The sequence below is a fragment of the Toxorhynchites rutilus genome, chromosome 1 (assembly GCF_029784135.1).
Source record: "Toxorhynchites rutilus septentrionalis strain SRP chromosome 1, ASM2978413v1, whole genome shotgun sequence".
Lineage (NCBI taxonomy): Eukaryota > Metazoa > Arthropoda > Insecta > Diptera > Culicidae > Toxorhynchites > Toxorhynchites rutilus.
In genome coordinates this window covers 19,095,318-19,117,279 of record NC_073744.1, presented here as the reverse complement: position 1 = coordinate 19,117,279, position 21,962 = coordinate 19,095,318, and the positions used below count along the sequence as shown (strand labels likewise).

At 39.1% G+C, this 21,962-nt stretch overlaps 2 protein-coding genes across 6 annotated transcripts; both read right to left on the bottom strand.

Moving 5' to 3' along the window:
• Positions 1-4,245: 4,245 nt before the first annotated feature.
• On the bottom strand, positions 4,246-17,486 carry LOC129762687 (adipocyte plasma membrane-associated protein Hemomucin). Of its 3 annotated transcripts, none has more exons than XM_055761175.1 (4): positions 17,121-17,486; positions 16,537-16,751; positions 15,423-16,481; positions 4,246-5,302 (listed from the first exon to the last, which is right to left on the bottom strand). In XM_055761175.1, exons 1-4 carry the CDS (start codon positions 17,234-17,236, stop codon positions 4,800-4,802), a joined length of 1,893 nt encoding a protein of 630 aa, XP_055617150.1. In that variant the 5' UTR covers positions 17,237-17,486; the 3' UTR covers positions 4,246-4,799. The 3 variants fall into 3 exon arrangements, with proteins under 3 accessions (XP_055617150.1, XP_055617159.1, XP_055617167.1); XM_055761184.1 differs by having other exon boundaries at positions 16,543-16,751; XM_055761192.1 differs by having other exon boundaries at positions 16,546-16,751.
• Positions 17,487-17,613: 127 nt separating this feature from the next.
• On the bottom strand, positions 17,614-21,213 carry LOC129762705 (uncharacterized). 3 transcript variants are annotated; one of them, XM_055761222.1, is made up of 3 exons: positions 19,919-21,213; positions 18,656-18,945; positions 17,614-18,598 (listed from the first exon to the last, which is right to left on the bottom strand). In XM_055761222.1, the coding sequence occupies exons 1-3, from the start codon at positions 20,264-20,266 to the stop codon at positions 18,490-18,492; spliced, it is 747 nt and encodes a 248-aa protein (XP_055617197.1). In that variant the 5' UTR covers positions 20,267-21,213; the 3' UTR covers positions 17,614-18,489. The 3 variants fall into 3 exon arrangements, 2 of the variants coding, with proteins under 2 accessions (XP_055617197.1, XP_055617190.1); XR_008740701.1 differs by having other exon boundaries at positions 17,614-18,945; positions 19,002-21,213; XM_055761215.1 differs by having other exon boundaries at positions 17,614-18,945.
• Between the last annotated feature and the right edge of the window lie 749 nt (positions 21,214-21,962).

Here is a 21,962-nt window from a genome sequence, read left to right as displayed (position 1 = left end):
TATTTGGCTTAAGAAATCTCGACCAAGTATTAATAAATGACGCTAGTTAATGCATACGTTGAGACGGCAAAAGTTCCACAAGGGAACGTTAACGCCATTCAAGAGGAACAGACACATTGTTATCTTGGTGTATGTGAATGTAGTGAATAAAAATATAGGAACAAATAAAAACCCATCCTCTTTCTGTTATTTCAAGGTTTTTCTGGACTTTTAGCAAAATAAGTCAACAGAAAATCCAATTTACCTTATCAACCAGTTTTCATTGGATTCCAAGAACTTGCCTGTAGAACCTTTCAATACAAATTTCTTTTAGTTTGAATGAAAAAGTGCTCCATCGTCTTCGATGATTAATAATTCAATAAATGATGAACGCGCTGCAGTTTGGAAAATTTAAATAAATTGTGTGTGTTACAGTTGATAGTAGATACGGAGCTTAGAAACAAGAACGCAGCCAGAAAGAGTAACGCTTTCCATCTTAGTAGTAGAAAATGTAGTAGAAAAAAGAATGTCTCTCTTAGTTCGCCATAGTTAACTCGGTATCACCATTCTCAAAGGCTCAATTGTAGAAATAAATGTAGTTTGGTATAAATTAAATGGTTGTACTCCGCGAATAAAGTGTTCTTCATCTGCTACGTATTTGGTGTTATTCGTTTATCCTAAGTCTCGTATCGTTTCCCGTATCACGTAACGTATTGGAAGGGACAGTTGGAATGAGAACAGATTCAAATCACGGGGACGTCCAGGAATTGTCAGCACTATTGAATCCGGTGAATTGAAGAATTCGATAAGGGTTGAAACAGTGTGCAAAGTAATTTCGTTGATTCGTTGAAAACCAACGAAATTTTAAATATTTTTTTTTTGCATTTTCAAAAAGTGCCAAAAACAGTTTTGCTACAGTGTTTTAGAAAGTCGTCTATAGTTTTGCAAATATTGCAAGTATTCCAATGTTAGCACAACATTTTGAGCCTATTAAGGGTGTGTCACATCAAATTGCATCACGGAAAAAACGCTGTAGAAATTTAATTTTTAGGAATTATATCTTCAGCTTTCGTTTATAATCAGATAAGAGTGTATAGATCACGTTGGCCATGCTTCACTGTCAATTTTTCGTAAATTTGGAAAAATGTCGTCGAACGAAAAAGAGCGTCGTGAATTAATCCTGTGCACTCATTTCGAGAATCCGGAGTTGTCACATCGGGACATCGGTAAGATGCTGAGAATCGTCCAATCCACGGTCAGCAGAGTACTAAAACGATACTTCGAGAACCGAACCATCGACCGGAAGGTGAAGAACGGCAAAAATGGATGCTCCGTCAGTGAAAAAAATCACAAGCGCGTAGTTAAGCAGTTTAAACGAGAAGTTCGGTCCGGGATGTCGCCAATAAGCTGAATTTGTCAAGTTCATTCGTCCAGCGGACCAAGCAGCGGGATGGCCTGCGCACATACAAGGTTCAGTAATGGACGACGAAACCTACGTCAAAGCGGACTTTCGTCAGCTGCCGGGCCTGTTGTTCTTCTCAGCAGAGGACAAATTCAGCGTTCCGGAGGAGATTCGCAAGCAGAAACTATAAACGGGCAGGTTTACCTTAAGGAGTGCCTACAGAAGCGCTTACTACCACTATTGAAGCAGCACGAGGGCCCGACCATCTTCTGGCCGGATATCGCTTCGTGCCACTATTCAAAGGACGTGTTGGAGTGGTACGAAGCCAACGGGGTCACCTTCGTGCCAAAGGAAATGAACCCGCCCAACGCGCCGGAGCTTCGCCCAATAGAGAAATATTGGGCGATTATGAAGCAGGCCCTCCGGAAGAACCCAAAAGTTGTCAAATCGGAGGCGGACTTCAAGAGAAAATGGATTTCTGTTCAAAAAAAACTACAACCTGACGTTGTACAGAACCTCATGGACGAGGTAAAGAGGAAGGTGCGAGCATACGGGCTTGGGCTCGAAGTATGGATAAAAAGAAAATGCCAAAAGTTGTTTAATAGTTTTTATTTTATTGTCTAAAATTTTCAAAAGGATCGGTCTACTGGGCGAATTTCTACAGCGTTTTTTCCGTGATGCAATTGGATGTGACACACCCTTTAAGTTGAAAATTTTAAGTTATTTTGAAATGCTTTAACTTCGTGGAAAACCAACATACATCATTGCAAATCTTCAACTTCAAGATTTCAAAGCTTCAAGTTTTGGAATATATTACAGACACATTGTTATCTTGGTGTATGTGAATGTAGTGAATAAAAATATAGGAACAAATAAAAACCCATCCTCTTTCTGTTTTTTCAAGGTTTTTCGGGACTTTTAGCTAAATAAGTCAACAGAAAATCCAATTTACCTTATCAACCAGTTTTCATTGGATTCCAAGAACTTGCCTGTAGAACCTTTCAATACAAATTTCTTTTAGTTTGAATGAAAAAGTGCTCCATCGTCTTCGATGATTAATAATTCAATAAATGATGAACGCGCTGCAGTTTGGAAAATTTAAATAAATTGTGTGCAAAGTAATTTCGTTGATTCATTAAAAAAACGAACGAAATTTTAAATATTTTTTTTTGCATTTTCAAAAAGTGCCAAAAACAGTTTTGCTACAGTGTTTTAGAAAGTCGTCTGTAGTTTTGCAAATATTGCAAGTATTCCAATGTTAGCACAACATTTTGAGCCTAATATATCCTCAAAACCCCTGTGAATATAATGATACTTTTAATCATTCTTTTTAGCCAATCAAAGAATGTTTTGAGTAAATTATAGAAGCACTCTATCGCAAATTGAGCCATAAGTACAAAATGCTATGCGTACACTGGAAAAAAAAGATTATTAACTTCAGTTTTCACGCGTTTGTGTTGAAAATTCAAGCTTCAAATTATGTTTATCCTATATTCATGCGTTAATTTTTCACTTTATTCCAAAAATTACTAAAAAATTTCGACTTTAAACTCTGTACCTATTTTTTTTTTGTCGAATGTATTCAAAGCACGACTTTATTTTTGTATATGCGGGTTTCGATTCAGCAATACAGATTCATTACAGATATCTAAAACCACCGTTCATTAGCATCTGGTGAATAATGGTTCATAAAACGCTGCAATGGATGGGTTACATATTATTTGACCAAAAACATTTGATTGAATGCATCTCCAGGTTCATTGTAGCCGCCATGCGCTACCCAACCAAGTTTTTTGTAGTGTTAATTATGCTTAGAAGAGAAAATATTCTACGTTAATAAACTAATCTTGATAGGTATGATGAATCTGTTTGAATACATCTATAAGTTTGAAAACTCAGCAAACGTGCGTCGGTTTTTAATAAAAATGTACGAGATTAGATTATCCATGAGTAATATTTTAATATGGACTTCTGCGGCAAAAAAAAACTAGAGCTTCCCGCGCTCGGTAAACAATAGAAAAATGACAACAAACCATTTAATAGTAATAGCTAACATTTTTACCAATAAAAATATGGAATAAAACATAGAAAATTCAATTATTCTCTCTAAAAAATAGAGGGATGTCCACGTGGACAAGAGGGGGAGGGGTATCAGGAATGTCCACGCTTGTCCACGGAGGGGGAGGGGGTATCTAAAACCGTACTTTTTCTGTCCACGTGGTATGTGGACAGCCCCTTAGTCTTTGGCCACCATACAAGTGAGGCATAGGTTATCCTAGGCCGCACAATTGCAATGTAGACCCACACAACCATTTTTAGTTTAAGGCCCCATGTTCTTGCTATCATTTTAGAGCATGCCCATAGGGCTGAGTTGACCTTGCTGATTATTGAATCTAAGTGCTCGTTCCAGTTTAGTTTAGCATCTAAGATAACACCTAGATATTTCACAGAAGCGCTGCTTTTTATTTCCTCTCCACCAAAATGTAAAGACTGCAGGTGCAGTTTTTTCTTATTGGTGAAAGGAATATTTGTTGTTTTTGAGGGAGGGATTGCAATCACAGATGTCGATGACCCGACAAACCTCACGAACATTCGTTATCCGTTTTTTTTTGTTTGCCTGTAGTAAATCGTATATACATATGACAATAGTCGTACTAGATGCAATTATAAGTCATATATTCATCCAAACTAGTTCGCAAGAATTGTTATGTATGTATATCACATCCACTTTTGCATATTAGGCGCATCATGTAGCACCCAAAATTCGGGATATATGATGCTGTATACACGCTAGTTATACGACTTAATGTTAGCTGGGAAGGGAGTACCACCGTACTTTCGGACATAAAGAAAACGCAGATCCGCTTTTTTACCACATTTTTTCTCTATTAGCAACTATGAAAAACTTATCCTCTACTTAGTCTACCGTTATAGACTTTGAATGAATGGTCGCAGACAAAAAAAAGGGACAACGATACAATGCTCACTTAAACCATTTACACAATACCTCGCAAGACCCAGCCCAACCCAATAATAGAAGAGTGAGGGTACTCAACAGTCTTAATTTGTGGCTCCCAAAAGTAATCCACATCCAAAATTAATCTCTCTAATGTGATCGCGTTTTTGTTCTCGTTACTCGATAAATTATATTTTTCTCAGGTCAAATGTTTCACGCTTTGCGAGAAACAGTAGGTGCCCGAGAAAAAAAAATCACTGCCTCACAGTAAAATAAGGGAATGTTCCGAAATAAACCGAATGCAACTGTCTCTGCCTTAGACAGCAGCGGTCACTTGGAATGAGGAATTATTCACTTACAAAAACAATCAGCTTTTTTTCTTAGGCTGCTGCCAAATGGAAATTGTGCGTTTGCTTTTCGGGTAACTCATGCACTCATACGCTCGCTCGCGTGATCAACGGATTAGAGTTCACCCTGCTCGCCACCCCTCTTGATTACTTTTAGTTTATCCGGCTGTGGTTTGGGGGTATCATTTGGAATTTTCTCGTGGATTGGCGCCGGAACGGTTGGTTTTTCCGGTGCAGGTGTGGTTGTGGGCGTTGTTGTTGGTTTATCTTTTTTCTTTTTCGGTTTGGGAACTTCGGTAGTACTACTGCTGCTTCCGGATGATGGTTTGGTTGTGGTCGATGAGGCTGCTGGCTTTTCCTTCTCTACTGGGGGTGGGGTAGTGATGGTGGTGGTTGTAGGTACGGTAGTTGTCGGTTTCGGGGATGGTTTTACGACAGGTTTTGGCGTCGTGGTTGTCGTTGTTGGCTTAGGGGTGGTGGTGGTTGTAGTTGGTTTAGCCGTTGTTGTGGACGTAGTTGTTGTCGTTGGTTTCGGTGTCGTTGCTGGTTTAGGTGTGGTAGTAGTCGTCGTTGTGGTGGTTGTTGGTTTAGGGGTAGTTGTCGTGGTGGTAGTAGATGCTGTAAAAATGACATATTAATCGCAATTTTGGAATTTGTTAGAATTGTCGTTAACAGTAATGATGGGTATTATATTAATAAACGGAAAGAGGTTGGAAGACGTTTAACCGATATTGTTGTCAACATTATCAAAGTTCACCTACAGAATATTTTAAAGTTTCATAACAGAAGTTGTTCGTGTGAACTATTTATTTTGCAGCAAACTTTTGGAGCAGCTTAAAAACTGGAATACATTTTCATTGTTAGATTACAAGTTCATGTTTACATTTTTTCTCCATACTCAATCAAATAGTTTCCTTCTTCCTAACGAAAATAATCCTTCCTGGTCCTTGCCTAATATTCCTAAATCCTTTCCTACTGTATTTTTCCTGTATACAATTATTGCTTTGTCAACTGTGTTACAATGATTTTGATACCTTTTCCAGGTACTTACAGGTTATCACCGCGAATGAATTGATAAAAAAGAATATTGCGCCTTTAATTTGATTGTACTTCAGGTTGGAAAAAAATGATTTAATGAATTTATTTTTTTATAGCCTATTTCATTTTTTTCTCTCTATTTCTGTCACAGACATTCTGAATTTAGAGCCCAGCGGTGTGAACACACCCCTGCCCGTAAAATTCGGTAAATCTTCCTGGAGTTCCGGATTTATTCTATTGTACTTCTAACACCGCTAGATTTTCCGCAGCATGCCTGTATACATTGCCATCTGCTATTTCTATTTCCCTTCCATCCGTTCCCTTGATGACATTCTGTACTTGTCCTCGCTTCCAATTCTTCCGGTCCTTCCCCTCAACAACAAACACTAAATCTCCTACTTCCAGTGGTTTTTTGTCCTCGAACCATTTAGTACGATGATTCAGTGTGGGTAGATATTCCTTTGATCAGCGTTCCCAGAGCTTGTTGGCCAAATATCTTGATCGTTTATAGACATTGCGTAGTTTTTCGAAGACTGTGTGGACATCGGACATCAGCCAGGATAACACAATTAGAGAATCTGTCCACAGAGTAGTGTGATCAATCTGTAACGAAGTTGCCTCCGAAAATCATTTGGCTCACTCGTGCTCCAAGAACTGCAGCTAACGATTCTAGTCTAGGGATTGATTGGCGCTTAAGTGGTGCTATTTTCGCTCGAGACATGATCAGAGACATGAAATGTGCTACGCACCCATAAGCGTGTTCACTCGCATCGATAAATATGTGTAATTCGAGAGAATCCACCATCGAAGATACAGCATCACCCAGGTAACATCGCGGGGTTCTTAAATCTTCGACATCAGGCAGCAACCCTATCCACTGCTTGATCCAATTCGCAACCATTACGCCACAGGTATTGAATGAGTATATTGCCATGAATTGTGAATGGACAACGTACACCCAGGGGATCGAAAAAAACCCATTACACGGAATAAAACATTCCACTTGGTAGGCCGCTCTCCCCCATACAGATATTCTTGAATTTCCGCAAGTGTGTTATGGAGAAGGCCAAGGCATCTAGCTCCTGATTCTAGACTATCCCGAATACACGTCCATTAGAAGTATGTTTGTCTTGGTTGAAAACGACTGGTCCCATGGGTTTAATTTCTCCCAACGCAGTGAGAAGTTCCGGTGAGTTCGACGTCCAATTGCGGTTATCAACATGGTGCCGATTAATGATGGCCGCTGCCGCTTCCGGGTCAATACCCGCATGCTTCTCCGCATTTCGATTCTTTATGTATTGTACTGATGCAGGGGAGCACGTTGAACCGAACGTAGTGACATTCACGACGTATACTCTTGGGAATTCACTGCTGTCTGTTCGAAACATTGTGCCATCTTATCCATTGTGCTTCATCCTTGGATATAATTTTCATATACATCTCACGGATGCCACCGCCGTCACATCCTCTTCTCGCGAAAAATTATTAGCACCGATAATAATTAACTCTTCTTCGGTGACTAGATGTGCATATTCTTTAACAATGTAGTCTGCGATCTGGTTTCGAACATGTTGATACAACTCCAGCCCAACTCCAAAAGTCCTGTCTCAAATCGTTCACCCACGTGTTTCGTAGTTTGCTCTAATATCGACCGGGCCCTTTGGTCCTGTCGATTCTTGATGCACTTGCACCACAGATTGTTCGAGTGCGTAATGGTTCTTTAAGAGATCATCAAGCTCTTCATTGGAGAACTCTCGATGGTAGCCTAGTAAATTGTCTCGTGGCTCAGAATTTTCTCGTCGTGGTCCATAAACTGTCCACCCCAGCGGACAGCGATTGGTTCGCTTATGGTGCCAATCTTCGCTTCCAGGGGAGCAAACGAGTGGATATTGCCTAGCCTTATTAATACTCCTGGACGACCATCGTATGATGTAATTGATAATCCACGCATATGATTATACTGTGCCGATAACTCGTCAGTGTTCAAAGTTTGGTGCGGTAATTTCAGTTTCTCGACTGTATAAACTGACTGTAGCAACAGTCTCTCCACAGTGAATCATCACTGGAATCACGCGGAACATCATTTAACAGCTGGACTTAATGTTTGCGTCTATGGCGACAACGGTTGTTATCGGATGAATCAACGGATTGTTAGATTCTCTGCAATCACCTACATTGCAACGGATTTTGAACCGGCATTGCCCACGGTGGTCATTCATACATATCGTGCACAGATTCCATCTTGTGACAATTTTCATTCGATCTGCGTAAGACAAATTTTTTAAGTCTTGAAAGAATCGCAGATGATGATCTTCCCGCTGACACGCCCTACACGGTTTCTGTTTTGACGTAGGACTACGTCTTTCATTTCTATACCGGGGTGTAAAATCAAAGTTTCGAAAACGAAAGCGTTACGCCGGAGACCGAGATTTTGAGCGTTAATAGCTCTTAAACAACTGAACGAAATGGTATGATGAACACTTCATTCGAAAGATAAAATGTCTACGCGTCATATACTTGTTACTTTTTCATCCAAAAACTTGTTTCAATAGCCTTAAAATTGCTTTCAAAATAGGCTATTGAAATCACCAATCGGTATATAAGCGAGCGCCGCTCGTAAACCCACTCAGTTATAATTGAACAGCGACTGGAGCATGTTGTCGCTGTTGTGATGAAGGTCACTTCGTTTATCATGAAAGCGCTGATGAACGGTGTTACCAAGAGCCTGTTTGTACACCTTAGGCCAGAAGGGAATCCATCAGGAGGAGAGTGATGCCACGGTTCCGCTTGAAACATCGGAGCAGCCGACACACACACATACACGCGCGGAATCCTCGTTGCTATCATCGTTGCTGAAAAATAATCTACCAGTTCCCCTGGGAATTGAAAAATACATTCATGCGAAAGAGTTTATTTTAATGTTTTCTATCCATACAACACTGCAACCAAATATATTTGGTTTTGTGATTTTTCAATCAATCGCAATTGACAGGAAAGCTTCTATTATTTTCCCCCATCAGTAGATAATTTTCGTATCCAATGTTGGATGCATAACATGAAAAACGGAAAAATTTTCACATCGCCAAAATCATGTAATATTCGAGTAATCATTTGCTTCTTACTCATATAATGCTGCGACCAAATACATTTCGTTTTGGATTTTTCAATCAAGTGTGATCAATGTAAGACCACGTCTTTCGGCAATTTATTAGAGGTGCAATGAATCTTGAGGAATTCCCGCTCTACGCGCACTGGCAAACGATGTTTACTCAACAATTTCTCAAGTGAGAAATGTGTGTTGTGAGAAAGGATTAGCGATCGCAAAAACGACAAACTGGAGAAAGAGATGTTTGGAGGTTGAAGAAAATTGGCAGAAAACATCTTCATTTTATCTTTCGAATAATGTGATTCATACCACTTCGTTTTGCCAGAAAGAGATTATTATTGCTCAAAGAAGGAATCGAGTCCTCCGAGGAAATAACCCAGTACACAAATAATTTTATAATGCAGTTTCATCAAAGTGATTTCTTCGATATGGGGAAATATTCACTACATAATGTCATGTGTTTCATATTCTTCATTATCAAATCCAATATCCATGGCCCCTATCGGTATCGAATTATCATTGACACCACGATTTTCGCTAAATGCTCATTTCAGTTCGGCCTGCAAAAAACTTTTCTGAACTCTTATCCATCAAATTTGGAGCCCTGAAAAGGGCCGTTGATTATATGCTAAGCTAATATAGCACGCTCTCCACGGATACGATGGGCCAGCTGGATGTCCTTGGGCATGATGTGACGCGTTTTGCATGGATAGTACACAGATTGGTATCTTCGAATAGGCCTCCTGCAGCGTCATAACCGCGGAACTTTGAAAGCGCAAATCGGTTTTGAAGTCCTGAGCAATTCCACGAATCAAATGCTGCAAAGGTAGATGGCGGATCAGCAATTCGGTCGACTTCTGATAGCGACGAATTTCACGCAAAGTTCCCGGTCGATAGCGATGTGGTCACACTCCTCGCGGCTGGTGCACTTATCCGAGCTGCTTTCGTGGTGCCTTACCACCGAAAGACTAACGAGCTGTGTGCTTGGTCCCACACAAACGAGTCCTCACGGTGCGAGAGTAGAGTAAGAAATGAACGAAAGCAAAGGAAGCATCATATTATAAACCATAAAATTATAAAATGTAAACCCCACCCTCTTTATTATATTCGTAGCTTAGCCTGAAGGCCCATTTATACGTTGCTAGTAGCTGACTTGACAATGAGCAGCTACTGACCCGGTGGACTCGCTTGACAATTGGTTGACTCGCCTTGTCCGTTCACACAGTGTGAGCTGCTGGCGAGAAACTAGATACTACGGCACGGGTTTACCAGGGATGCCAGGCGACTTTTCAAATGTCCATCAAATAGTCAGAAACAGCAATCAGGTCCGAATTTGTCAAATGATTGGTCCAAAATCGACTTCTTTATTGGCAGTTTTCATCTTAGGTTTTCAGTTGAATGTATCATCACACAATTTTATAGCAAAACAAACGCTGATCGTGTTTAAAAATACATACTTTGTGCTGAATTTCTTTGAACTGAAGGTACTATCCGAAAAAGCAGAAAGAGAAAAGGATTCGGGCCAGGAATTAGATGCAAAGAAAAGGAGCAACAAATACAATATTGAAGGAACTCTACGATGAGGATCCCCGAGATTACAGAGCAGTGTTGATAATAACACCTGAACAAGTGAAAAAACTGTTGGATTTAATTGCTCCACGAATACAACGCCAAGATACAGTCATGAGGGATGCTGTACCTGCAAGAGTTAAATTAGAAATGACATTGATGTGCCTTTGTTTTGGAATATCGTTGGGATTGTTGTCGATATTTTTTAGAATCTCGAAAACATCCATAGCTCAGATAATTCCGAAAGGATGTGATGTTATAAATGGTAGTCTAAAAGTTTTTTTTTTTTAATTTTATTTATTTTGTGAAATGAAAATGATAGTCGATTTGCAGGTGCAATAAATACGCTTCAAAAATTTTAATAATGAATGAAAATGTACTTTTTTAAATCGAATATGTATTCTGTTTCTTAGAACAATACTTTTTTTTGTAAGTTGTGATCTGATAATGATTCTATATTAGAGATTCTCAAGAAAACTATCTCAAAAAGAAAGCGTGCCCCGCCAGCGTGCAAAACGAAATAACAATTATTTCGTTTAGAAACTATGAGGGTTTTATTTGTTTTTCCAATAATTTTGAAGTCTATAAATATCTTCACATATTTTCAAATATCTTAAAAATAGAGACATTTCATTACATTTGGCATCACTGATTCGAACGCTAAATTCTGTTTTTGACGTTGTGAAGCATGCAAGTGCGAGTAAATTCAAAAAACTTTGAAGTAGCTCGCACGCCGGATCACACATGACAATAACTGGCATGATGTGTTCACACGGTGTGAGTAGCTGCACTGCAGTAACTGACTAGACCGACTCGTATGCTTACTCGCACCGTCTGAACCCGGCTTGAGAGAGAAACGAATAACATCGAAGTAAGTATACAGTAATTTATTTGAATCCGGACACTTTGCGTTACATTTAATATCATACCGCAGCCACAACATTTTATGCATGTTGAATTAATACGATTGATTAGTAACTATCAAGTAACTATCAGTAACTATATTAGTAACTATTAATCGCATAAATTCAACATGAAAAAAATGTTATGGCTGTGATATGATATTGAATGTAATGCAAAGTGTCCGGATTAAAAAGCGTCCGGATTCAAAAACATTACTGTAAAAGAGAGTTAACTCGACTGAAAATGTTTCAGTTCGGCCTGCAAAAACGAAATTAATTGGAAGAGTACAGCATAATGCATAAACGTGAGTATGAGCTTCCCCATCTCACATTCCAATAAGATTAATGGGTTTCCAAGAGGGCGCGCTACATACGGATACGAATGATTTCAATAACCTGTTTTCGAAGCTATTATTAAGCTATTGAAACAATTTTTCAAGTCAATAGATAGCAATCATATAACTCTTGGACACTTTATCTTTTGTATGAAATGATCCGAAGCAGAATGAATCACGCTTAAAGAAGGGATGGATTTTTTCTTGGAATTTACTCAGCAAAAATAATCCCCTCGTCCCAACAATTAAAAACAACAAACGGCAAACAGTCTCATCAAAGTGATTTCTTTGATATGGGGATATATTCACTACATCATGTCATATATTTCATATTCTTCATTATCAAATCCATATCCATGGCACTTATCGGTATCGAATTATCATCGACACAACGATTTTCGTTAAATGCTTCTTCGGTTCGGCCTGCAAAAAACTTTTCTGAACTCTTATCCATCAAATTTGGAACCCTGAAAAGGGCCGTTGATTTTATGCTAAGCTAATAGCACGCTCTCCTCGGATACGATGGGCCAGCTGGATGTCCTTGGGCATGATGTGACGTGTTTTGCATGGATAGCACACAGATTGGTATCTTCGAATAGGCCTCCTGCAGCGTCATAACCGCGGAACTTTGAAAGCGCAAATCGGTTTTGAAGTCCTGAGCAATTCCACGAATCAAATGCTGCAAAGGTAGATGGCGGATCAGCAATTCGGTCGACTTCTGATAGCGACGAATTTCACGCAAAGTTCCCGGTCGATAGCGATGTGGTCACACTCCTCGCGGCTGGTGCACTTATCCGAGCTGCTTTCGTGGTGCCTTACCACCGAAGGACTAACGAGCTGTGTGCTTGGTCCCACACAAACGAGTCCTCACGGTGCGAGAGTAGAGTAAGAAATGAACGAAAGCAAAGGAAGCATCTTATTATAAGCCATAAAAGTCCAGAATGTAAACCCCACCCTTTTTATTATATAAGCTTACTGTATACTTACTTCGATGTTATTCGTTTCTCTCTCAGAGTAAGCTACGAATATAATAAGGGTGGGGTTTACATTTTATACTTTTTTGGTTTATAAAATGACGCTTCCTTTGCTTTCGTTCATTTCTTACTCTACTCTCGCACCGTGAGGACTCGTTTGTGTGGACCAAGCACACAGCTCGTTAGTCTTTCGGTGGTAAGGCACCACGAAAGCAGCTCGGATAAGTGCACCAGCCGCGAGGAGTGTGACCACATCGCTATCGACCGGGAACTTTGCGTGAAATTCGTCGCTATCAGAAGTCGACCGAATTGCTGATCCGCCATCTACCTTTGCAGCATTTGATTCGTGGAATTGCTCAGGACTTCAAAACCGATTTGCGCTTCCAAAGTTCCGCGGTTATGATGCTGCAGGAGGCCTATTCGAAAATAACAATTTGTGTGCTGTCCATGCAAAACACGTCACATCATGCCCAAGGACATCCAGCTGGCCCATTGTATCCGAGGAGAGCGTGCTATTAGCTTAGCATAAAATCAACTGCCCTTTTCAGGGCTCCAAATTTGATGGATAAGAGTTCAGAAAAGTTTTTTACAGACCAAACTGAAAGGAATATTTTCGTTTGGATGCCATTCAGCATCGAGAAAATTCCGGAAAGATCTAATCGTTGCTGAAAAATAATCTGCCAGTTCCCTGGGAATTGAAAAATACATTCATGCGAAAGAGTTTATGTTAATGTTTTCTAACCATATAACACAGCGACCAAATATTTTTCAATCAAGTGCTATTAACAGGTGGTTATCGAGTTAGTATTAACCACTGGTGGGCTTCGAGTATCGAGGAAAATCTGAAAAGAATTAATTGTTGCTGAAAAATACTCTGCCAGTTCCCCTGGGAATTGAAAAATACATTGAAGCGAAATAGTTTATTCTAATGTTTTCTATCCATATAACACTGCAATCAAATACATTTGGTTTTGTGATTTTTCAATCAATCGCAATTAACAGGAAAGCTTCTGAAAATTATTCTTCCCCATCAGTAGAAAATTTTCGTATCCAATATTGGATGCATAACATGAAAAACCTTGAGCCTCCAACGTAACGCTCTCGTTTTTGAAGTCACCCAAATATTTATTTATCCATTCATTCAGGATGGATATAGATTCAACTTCAAACAAATGATCTCTAAATCAACGCTAGTCCTACGTCACCCTTGCCGTTATACCATAGATATAACCCACTTCCTGTTTTTTCGTTCAGGAACAAAAGATCTGTTAGAGTCACTGTGACTATATAGAGCTGCTTTCTCCTTCAGCTTACTCCTATCGTTTGTTCCGGCTGTAGACATAGCAGTGAAGTCTGAGAGTGGACGAGACCCATTCAAGCTCTTCTTCTCATCCTCATCACTATCATCATCCTCACAATCTTCTTCATTTGTATGGTTTTATTCGTCATCTACAAGACACTTGATATTATTTTCCATCAGTTGACCGAATGATTTGTGTTGCCGGGTTATGATTCTAGGATGCTCTGCTTGGGATACAGTTTCAGCTATCTCTTCAGGTTTCTTCTGCTTCCCGATGACTACAAAATTTTAATCTCTTAATTTTTTCTCTATGTTGGACATTTTTTCACGATACACTTTCCATTTCCTCCATTCGACAAAGATGCTCTCCTTTTTCCTACATCTCTATCTCATATTGACTTCTTCTATCATCGATTTCTTTCTCTTGTAATTTTCTAACTGAATTCAGCTCCTTTTTGCGTAGTTCTCATTCCTTACGTATTCTCCTCTCTAGCAAGGCATTGATCATTTCTATCTCTTTCTCTCGTATCAAACACTCTGCATCCATTCTTCTTCTTCTTCCTCTTCTTTTTGGCTTTAAGAGGGTTTAAACTTTTCAGTTCATTCGCCTCTAGGTCTGCATCCATTTCCTTTTCCAAACGTTTCTGTTCGGCTTCCATTGCTTTCAGCTTCTCTTCTACGGATAGGGGAATTGTGTGCAGGTTCATTGTTTTCTTGGTACGTAAAGTTTCCTTTCGGTTCTGGTGCTACAGCTGATTGGTATAGCACTTCGGGACAAAACCATTTCTTATCATTTTCAGGCAACACAGTTATTCCTACGCAGCGTGTATGTAACATGCAATCGCAGTTATCACGCGCAATCATGTCTTCATTTTGGATTGAAATTTTGTACAGGGCGTAGAGGTAAGATCCAAGGATACATTACTCATCATGAGGTTACCGAAATCTCGTTATTTGATTTTCGAGAATGTTCGGGTGAACTATTCATTTTACAGCAAGCTTTTAGAGCAGCTCAAAAACTGGAATACATTTCATTTCATTGTTAAATTACAAGTTCAGGTTTACATGTTTTTCTCCAAACTCACTCGGTTTCCTTCTTCCTAACGAAATTAATCCTTCCAGGTTCTTTCCTAATCTTCCTTAATCATTTCCTACTGTATTTTTCCTGTATACTATTATTGCTTTGTTAATTGTTTTTCAATGATTTTGATTTCTTTTTCAGGTACTTACAGGTTATCACCCATAGACGTTCAATATTATTGATCAATAATATTGAATATTTTGATTTGTGCAACATAATTGATCGTCTAGGGGCAATATAGAAGCCATGATATTGAATGTCTATGGGCCGCTTAAAAAACAATATTGCGCAATTGATTTGAGTGTACTTCAGGTTAAAACAAAAATGAATTTAAATTCCTAATTTTTATATAGAATTTAATTTTTTATAGCTCATTTTTTTTCTCTCTATTTTAATAATTAACAATAATTAAGAATGACGTTTCTTTAATTACCTGGTTTCCTCGTCGTAGTTGTCGATGGTTTGGGCGTGGTGGTAGTCGTTGTGGTTGTAGTAGTAGTAGGAGCAGGAGTAGTTACTTCAGGCTTTTTTGTGGTTGTTGGTTCAGGTTCAAATTTTACATTTTGAACACGTATTTTCGGAACCTTTGGCTTGTTGACACGCGCAAGATAATGGTTGTATGGTGATCCAAGATACAGAGAGTCTTCATCCTCGGCAACGTGCGAAATTGATTCAACTGATCTATCAAATCCATGTAACGATCCGACTATATTTCCGTTCCAATCCAAACGAACAATAGTCACTCGATCAGGATTGGCGAAAGAGACCGTCTCGAAATGACCAATCACATACGTCAATCGTTGGGTGACAGAGTTTGGCATAACCTGATTCAAGAAGCGGAAGGGCATCTCTGCCAAAGCAAGCATGCGCGCCAAAAACTTGCGAATCAGTGGCACCTTCGACAATAGTCGCGGCAAAGATGGATTTTCTTCATCTGCAGCCATGACCAATGGCACCCAAAGTCCTTCATCATCACCGATTAAATTATCGGTTAGGCCAGGCAAACCATCAACGAAAATATCAGTCGTTCCAGCCTTTGGACCCTTCAGATAAATTCGATGGACTTGTGAGGACATAGTTTCCGAAACCAACACGAAATCTTCACCCGGACTCAAAGCCACACCATTAGCGAAATACAAACGATCCAAAAGAAGGGTATTCTTTTTCGTTTTCCTATCGTAATGGAAGAGGCGACCGGAGGGATTCGCAAAGATAGTATAAATCCCATCCTGAAGATCGAAATCAGAGCTCGATTCGGTCCAGTAGATATCGCCATTCTTCGCAACGGCTACACTGTTGAACAGTCTTGGTTTTCGATTAACTCCATCGCCATCAAGCACAACATCGCGCGACACCAATTGCGTTTTGTCGCGCGTTTCAATATCCACCAGCCAAATGCCGTAATACGCGTCCGCTACTATCAAATTGAATCCCTGCGTATCGAACGCCATACCAAGTGGCCGACCACATATTTCCTCCTCGTAGAACTCCTCTGAAAATAAACGAAACTATATTACAACCAACCCCCACATGAATATTCCAATCACCCTCACTACCACAGGGCTTGCCGAATTTGGCAATATGCGCGATGTTGGGCCCATGGATGCGGATAACCTCGCCTTCCTTAACGGTGGCGTAAATATCCTCGCCGCGTACGAGCAGCGCCTCCGGACCGAACACGGTGTGCTCGAAAATCCGATCAGCATTGTCCAGGTGATTGTTCAGCTCCAACGCCCCCTTGAGTTCCTTCAACGGGGGTATGCTGGCGAAAATAAAAACGAAACGAATTAGTCAATTGTGTAACGTCAAGCTTGGGCAGTTTTTTCCATTCATCACAGATAACAATTAAGAAATAACAAAAATATGCGTGGAAACACTCCAAAATTATTTGCAATCAAACTGCCATTAGAGTTATAAAATATTGGAACGAATTTTTTTCAGTGCATCTTCAGATGGTACGCGAGTAACGAGTGCGAAAGAGAGGCAATGATACCTTGTTTCAACAGTTCACCAAATAACTTTAGGGTATACGAAGTTATGTTAAACAGAGGGGAAAAATGTTGACGGCAGTGTGTGAAAGTTTTGCCATTAATGATTTACGACTACGATTTTTATAAAGCTGTTCGCTCACCTGAACCCTTCAAAAGGGAACGTGGTCTTCGGAGGCAATCCTGGCATAAGAACGACCAGGAAAAAGAATACCAACACATTCACTATCCTTATCCGGATTTTGTACAGGAGACCCATTTTTGTCTTCTAGATGGTTGCTTCGTGCCGCTGTTACGTTGCACCGGTCCAACAACTCCAGGAAAAAGAAAAAAGGTTCCTATCACACTTTGATTCGTTCAGTTCAAACGACTAGAGGCTCTACTTAGTCGCCAATGAATCATGAGACGGTAAAAAGATTTTCTTATAGGAAGCACCATTAACTCTAACTGGATTCGAGACACTACTGCTCGCGGCCGAAGACGATTATTGATGACACGGCACATCGGCCGGGACACTGCAATTTGCTACTGTCAAAGGTGTGCTGCTGTTCAGCCGTGTCAACACTTGGGTAGCAATGTAACCCTTGAAGGCCCATTTATACGTTGCTAGTAGCTGACTTGACAGTGAGCAGCTACTGACCCGGTGGACTCGCTTGACAATCGGTTGACTCGCCTTGTCTGTTCACACAGTGTGAGTTGTTGGCATGTAACTAGATACAACAGCACGGGTTTACCAGGGATGCCAGGTGATTTTTCAAATGTACATCAAATAATGAGAAACAGGAATCAGATCAGAATTTGACAGATAATTGATCCGAAATCGACATCTCTATTGGCAGTTTTTATCTCAGGTTTTCAGTTGCATTTATTATCACACAATTTGATCCCGAAATACACGCTAACCGTAGTTTATACCGTATACAATGTTGTCCAGCAAAACACGGCTGACTGTAGTTCGTACCGTGACAAAAGCGGTTACAAAAATACTTTGTGCTGAATTACTTCGAGCTGAAGGTACTATTCGGAAAAAGCAGAAAGGCAAAAGGATTTGGGCCAGGAATTGGATGCAAAAAAAAGGAGCAACAAATACAATACTGAACGAACTCTACGATAATGATCCCCGAGAGTACAGAGCAGTGTTGAGAGTAACACCAGAACAAGTGGAAACACTATTGGATTTAATTGCTCCAAAAATACAACGCCAAGATACACTTATGAGGGGTGCTATACCTGCAAGAGTGAAATTAGAAATTACTTTGGTGTACCTCTCCTCTGGAATATCGTTCAGATTATTGTCGATATTTTTTAGAATCTCGAAGGCATCCATAGCTAAGATAATTCCGGAAGTATGTGACGCTATAAATTTCAGTCTAAAAGATTTTATTAAAGTAAGTAGCTTTTTTTATTATCTAAGTTCTATTGTATGGAAAGTGATCCTTAAAAATAGTACAATATTGCATGACTTGGTTATAGTATTTGCGACTGTTGATTTGATTGTGAAGATGTAGGACGTTAGGGTGATCTTGGTGGAAAACCTACAGTCGCCTGTGATGTTTCAGTATATTCGTGATCAGAATATGTGTATTGCATTCTACTGACGCAGAGGGCATTCTTACGGTATCTAGAAAGAATTGCATGTATTTCATCTGTCGCATCAATTCTATCAATTGGGGATAACTGTCTGAGCTGCATTATAACATGTCTTCCAATTGCCTCACATTCATCTTCTGGTTCTCCCATACTCGAGGCAGACACTGTTAAATTATTATTCAGTTCCTTCAGTTCATTCACGGCCGCTTGTATTGTAGACTGCTCAGTTGACAATTTCTTCTTCGATCTTCTGTTCGATGGCTTCTTTGGTAGGATTTCATCAGCGTTGTTTTCATCAGTAGCATCGAGGTACTCCTCATCGATTATTGTAATTTCTTCAGCAAAATCGCTCCCAGATGTTGATGCATGAAATGGTTCCTGAAATTGAAAATATTTTATTTTATGACACTATTCTAATTGAAATCATAACTAACAATTATATTTTAATTTTTCAGATGCCGAATAAGGAAGAATGGCAAGATATAGGAGTAGGATTCCATTCAAGGTGGAACTTCCCAGGTTGCTATGGAGCTATTGATGGGAAGCACATCACAATTCAAGCACCACCTAATTGTGGTAGTGAATATTACAACTATAAGGGAACGAATAGCATAGTGTTAATGGCAATCGTGGATCACGATTATTGTTTTAGATATGTTGATATAGGCTCATACGGTCGTAACGCAGATGGTGGGATATTTCAAAAATGCTCTTTATATTCTCATCTAGAAAACAATATTCTATTGCCTGAAAATGGCGTTTTAGTAGGTGATGATGCGTTTCCATTAAAGCCGTATTTATTGAAGCCCTATAAAAATACACCGACTAAAGAAGAAAAGATTTTTAACTACAGATTGAGCAGAGCAAGGAGAATAGTTGAAAATGGATTTGGCATTTTAGCATCTCGTTTTCGTATTTTGGGAAAACCAATCCAGGTTAGAGAGGATACCGCAATGAAGATAGTTTTATGTGCATGTACTTTACACAACTGGTTGCGTATGTCTGCATCGAAAACGTATACTCCACCAGGAACAATTGACTATGAAGACATAATAAATTTTGAAATTAATTTAGGGCAGTGGAGGTCAGAGATTGAGGGTTTACGAAGCATTCAACGCTCACGGATGAATAATAGATCAAAGGCTATTGCAGAGAAAATGAGAGATAAATATAAACATTACTTTAATAGCGAGGGAGCGGTTACTTGGCAAAATAATATGATTTATTAATTAGAGAATACAGTATAATATAGTGTAGTATAGTTGCAGTATAGTATAATATCGAATCATTTAGTAATGTATATATATATTTAGTGTTATAGTGCATTATATAATAGAAGAAAATAACTTACTAGATTACTTATTGTTTGTTTTTCCTTCAGATGAATAATATTCATGATGTAATCCATGGCATCGAACCATTGGACGGAAGGTTTATATATCTCATCAGTACCACATCCGCTTCGTTTGCTTTTCTCAATTTTTAATTTCTCCTGGTTGTATGTAGAACGTAAATTTTTTATTTTTTTTGTAACTTCTTTCGTATCCGATAACCCCACTTCTGAACGAATGTATTCAAGCGAGGCTTTACGCAAATCTCTGTTTTTATAATTGGGATCCATACAGTTCCACAAAATGGTTTGTTCTTTATATAATTCCACAAAGTGTTCATTTTGTTCCGAATTCCATCTTTGCGTCATTTTTTTGCTTTTAACTGCTGCTGCTAACACGAAAAAACATGCAAACAAACAGAATGCACACGGACTACTATCTCTTCGTATTTCGCCTTGACAGCAGCTTCTTGTGCCGATTTGTGAAGTGAAAATGATAGTTGATTTACAGGTGGAATAAATACGCGTCAAAAATTGAAATTATGAATGAAAATGAACTTTTTCAAATCGAATATGTATTCTGTTTAATAGAACAATACTTTTTCTGCAAGTAGTGAGTGAATCTTGAACGAAAATTGTGTCTGATGATAACTTTATACTATAATGATAAGTTTTGGTGGAAATATAAAAAAAATATATAGGAAAATAGTTTATTGAGGATCAGGGTCACGTGCTTTAAATGGTCAAATAATGTATGTATGAAATTTTCATTCAAATTTTAACGGTTTAAAACTGCCTTCAAGTATACTAATCTGATAGAGAAATTTGCCTCACAAACACGGATGCCGCCATTTAATATAGATATTCTATCTTTGATTAGGGATGCCAGGTATCTTTCTCAAATATCCTTGCACGGCATATGGAATTATCATCTGATGTCTTCACTCATGGATGGCTTATGTTTTTGTTTTCAAGAAAACTATCTCAAAAAGAAAGAGTATAAAACAAAATAACAACGATTTTATTTAGAAACTATGTGGGTTTTATTTGTTTTCCAAGAATTTTCGAGTTTGTTAATATTTTGAAATATCTTCAAAATGGAGACATTTCTTTACGTTTGGCATCCCCGATTCGAGCGCTAAATGCTGTTTTTGACGTTTTTAGGGATGCGAGTGCGAGTAAAATCAAAAAACTTTGAAGTAGCTCGCACGCCGGATTACTCATGACACTAACTGGCATGATGTGTTCACACGGTGTGAGTAGCTGCACTGCAGTAACTGACTAGACCGACTCGTATGCTTACTCGCACCGTCTGAACCCGGCTTGACGAGTGGTGAATGTTTATTGGCGAGATGAAGAATAGAAGGTGGGAAAATTCACGGGTTTTGGTTGTGTTAAGCTTTGATGGTATTAGTAGCCACAAAGAGAGGAAGTTCACATACCAGGCACAGTCAGTTACTCAAATGGTACAAAATTCAATGTGTCAACGAAGAACGTTGTAAGAGGATATACAGCAAATAATTACATATTTTCAATAAATATTTTTCGCATTACATTTATCATTTAAAAAATAAACATTAGTTTTATAAAATATGAAATAAATAATTATAAAACATTTATTTTTTGGGGTCTTCGTAGCCTCTTGGTTACGCGTTCGCTTACTGAGCAATCAATCGTGAGTTTAAACTCAGGGCCCTCAGTTGACCATCTTTGTGTTGGACGCAACCATCATCAGCGATGGAGATAGATCCACGGTGGAACAAAGATCGATTCATCCATACAACTGCTCTGTTCTGCAAGGAACATCGGGCTGCTGTTCTATTAATAACCCAACAATGATCAATATCAACTGTCTCCGCTGTCCGGTCTGCTGAACAACGGAAGAACAAAAAGAATATCCTTACGCCTAAATGGCTACTACTGTGTAATTTTCTATAATGTAATGGAACAGAAAACCTAACGCCTAAATGGCTACTGTGTAATTCAAAATTCATAGAAATATAAATATATGTACATGTACACGATTAAAAGCCGGCTCTGTTAAGCCGGGTTCAGACGGTGCGAG

What these genes read in the sequence shown, in the direction of transcription:
- LOC129762687 (XM_055761175.1), bottom strand. Translation starts at nt 17,236, where the DNA reads ATGGGTCTCCTGTACAAAATCCGGATAAGGATAGTGAATGTGTTGGTA. An exon ending in CAAGCCCTGTGGTAGTGAGG is followed by an intron (nt 16,482 to 16,536) that starts GTGATTGGAATA and finishes GTTTATTTTCAG; the next exon opens with AGGAGTTCTACGAGGAGGAA. An exon ending in AACTACGACGAGGAAACCAG is followed by an intron (nt 5,303 to 15,422) that starts GTAATTAAAGAA and finishes TCATTTTTACAG; the next exon opens with CATCTACTACCACCACGACA.
- LOC129762705 (XM_055761215.1), bottom strand. Translation starts at nt 20,266, where the DNA reads ATGACGCAAAGATGGAATTCGGAACAAAATGAACACTTTGTGGAATTA. An exon ending in AACAAACAATAAGTAATCTA is followed by an intron (nt 18,946 to 19,918) that starts GTAAGTTATTTT and finishes TTTCAATTTCAG; the next exon opens with GAACCATTTCATGCATCAAC.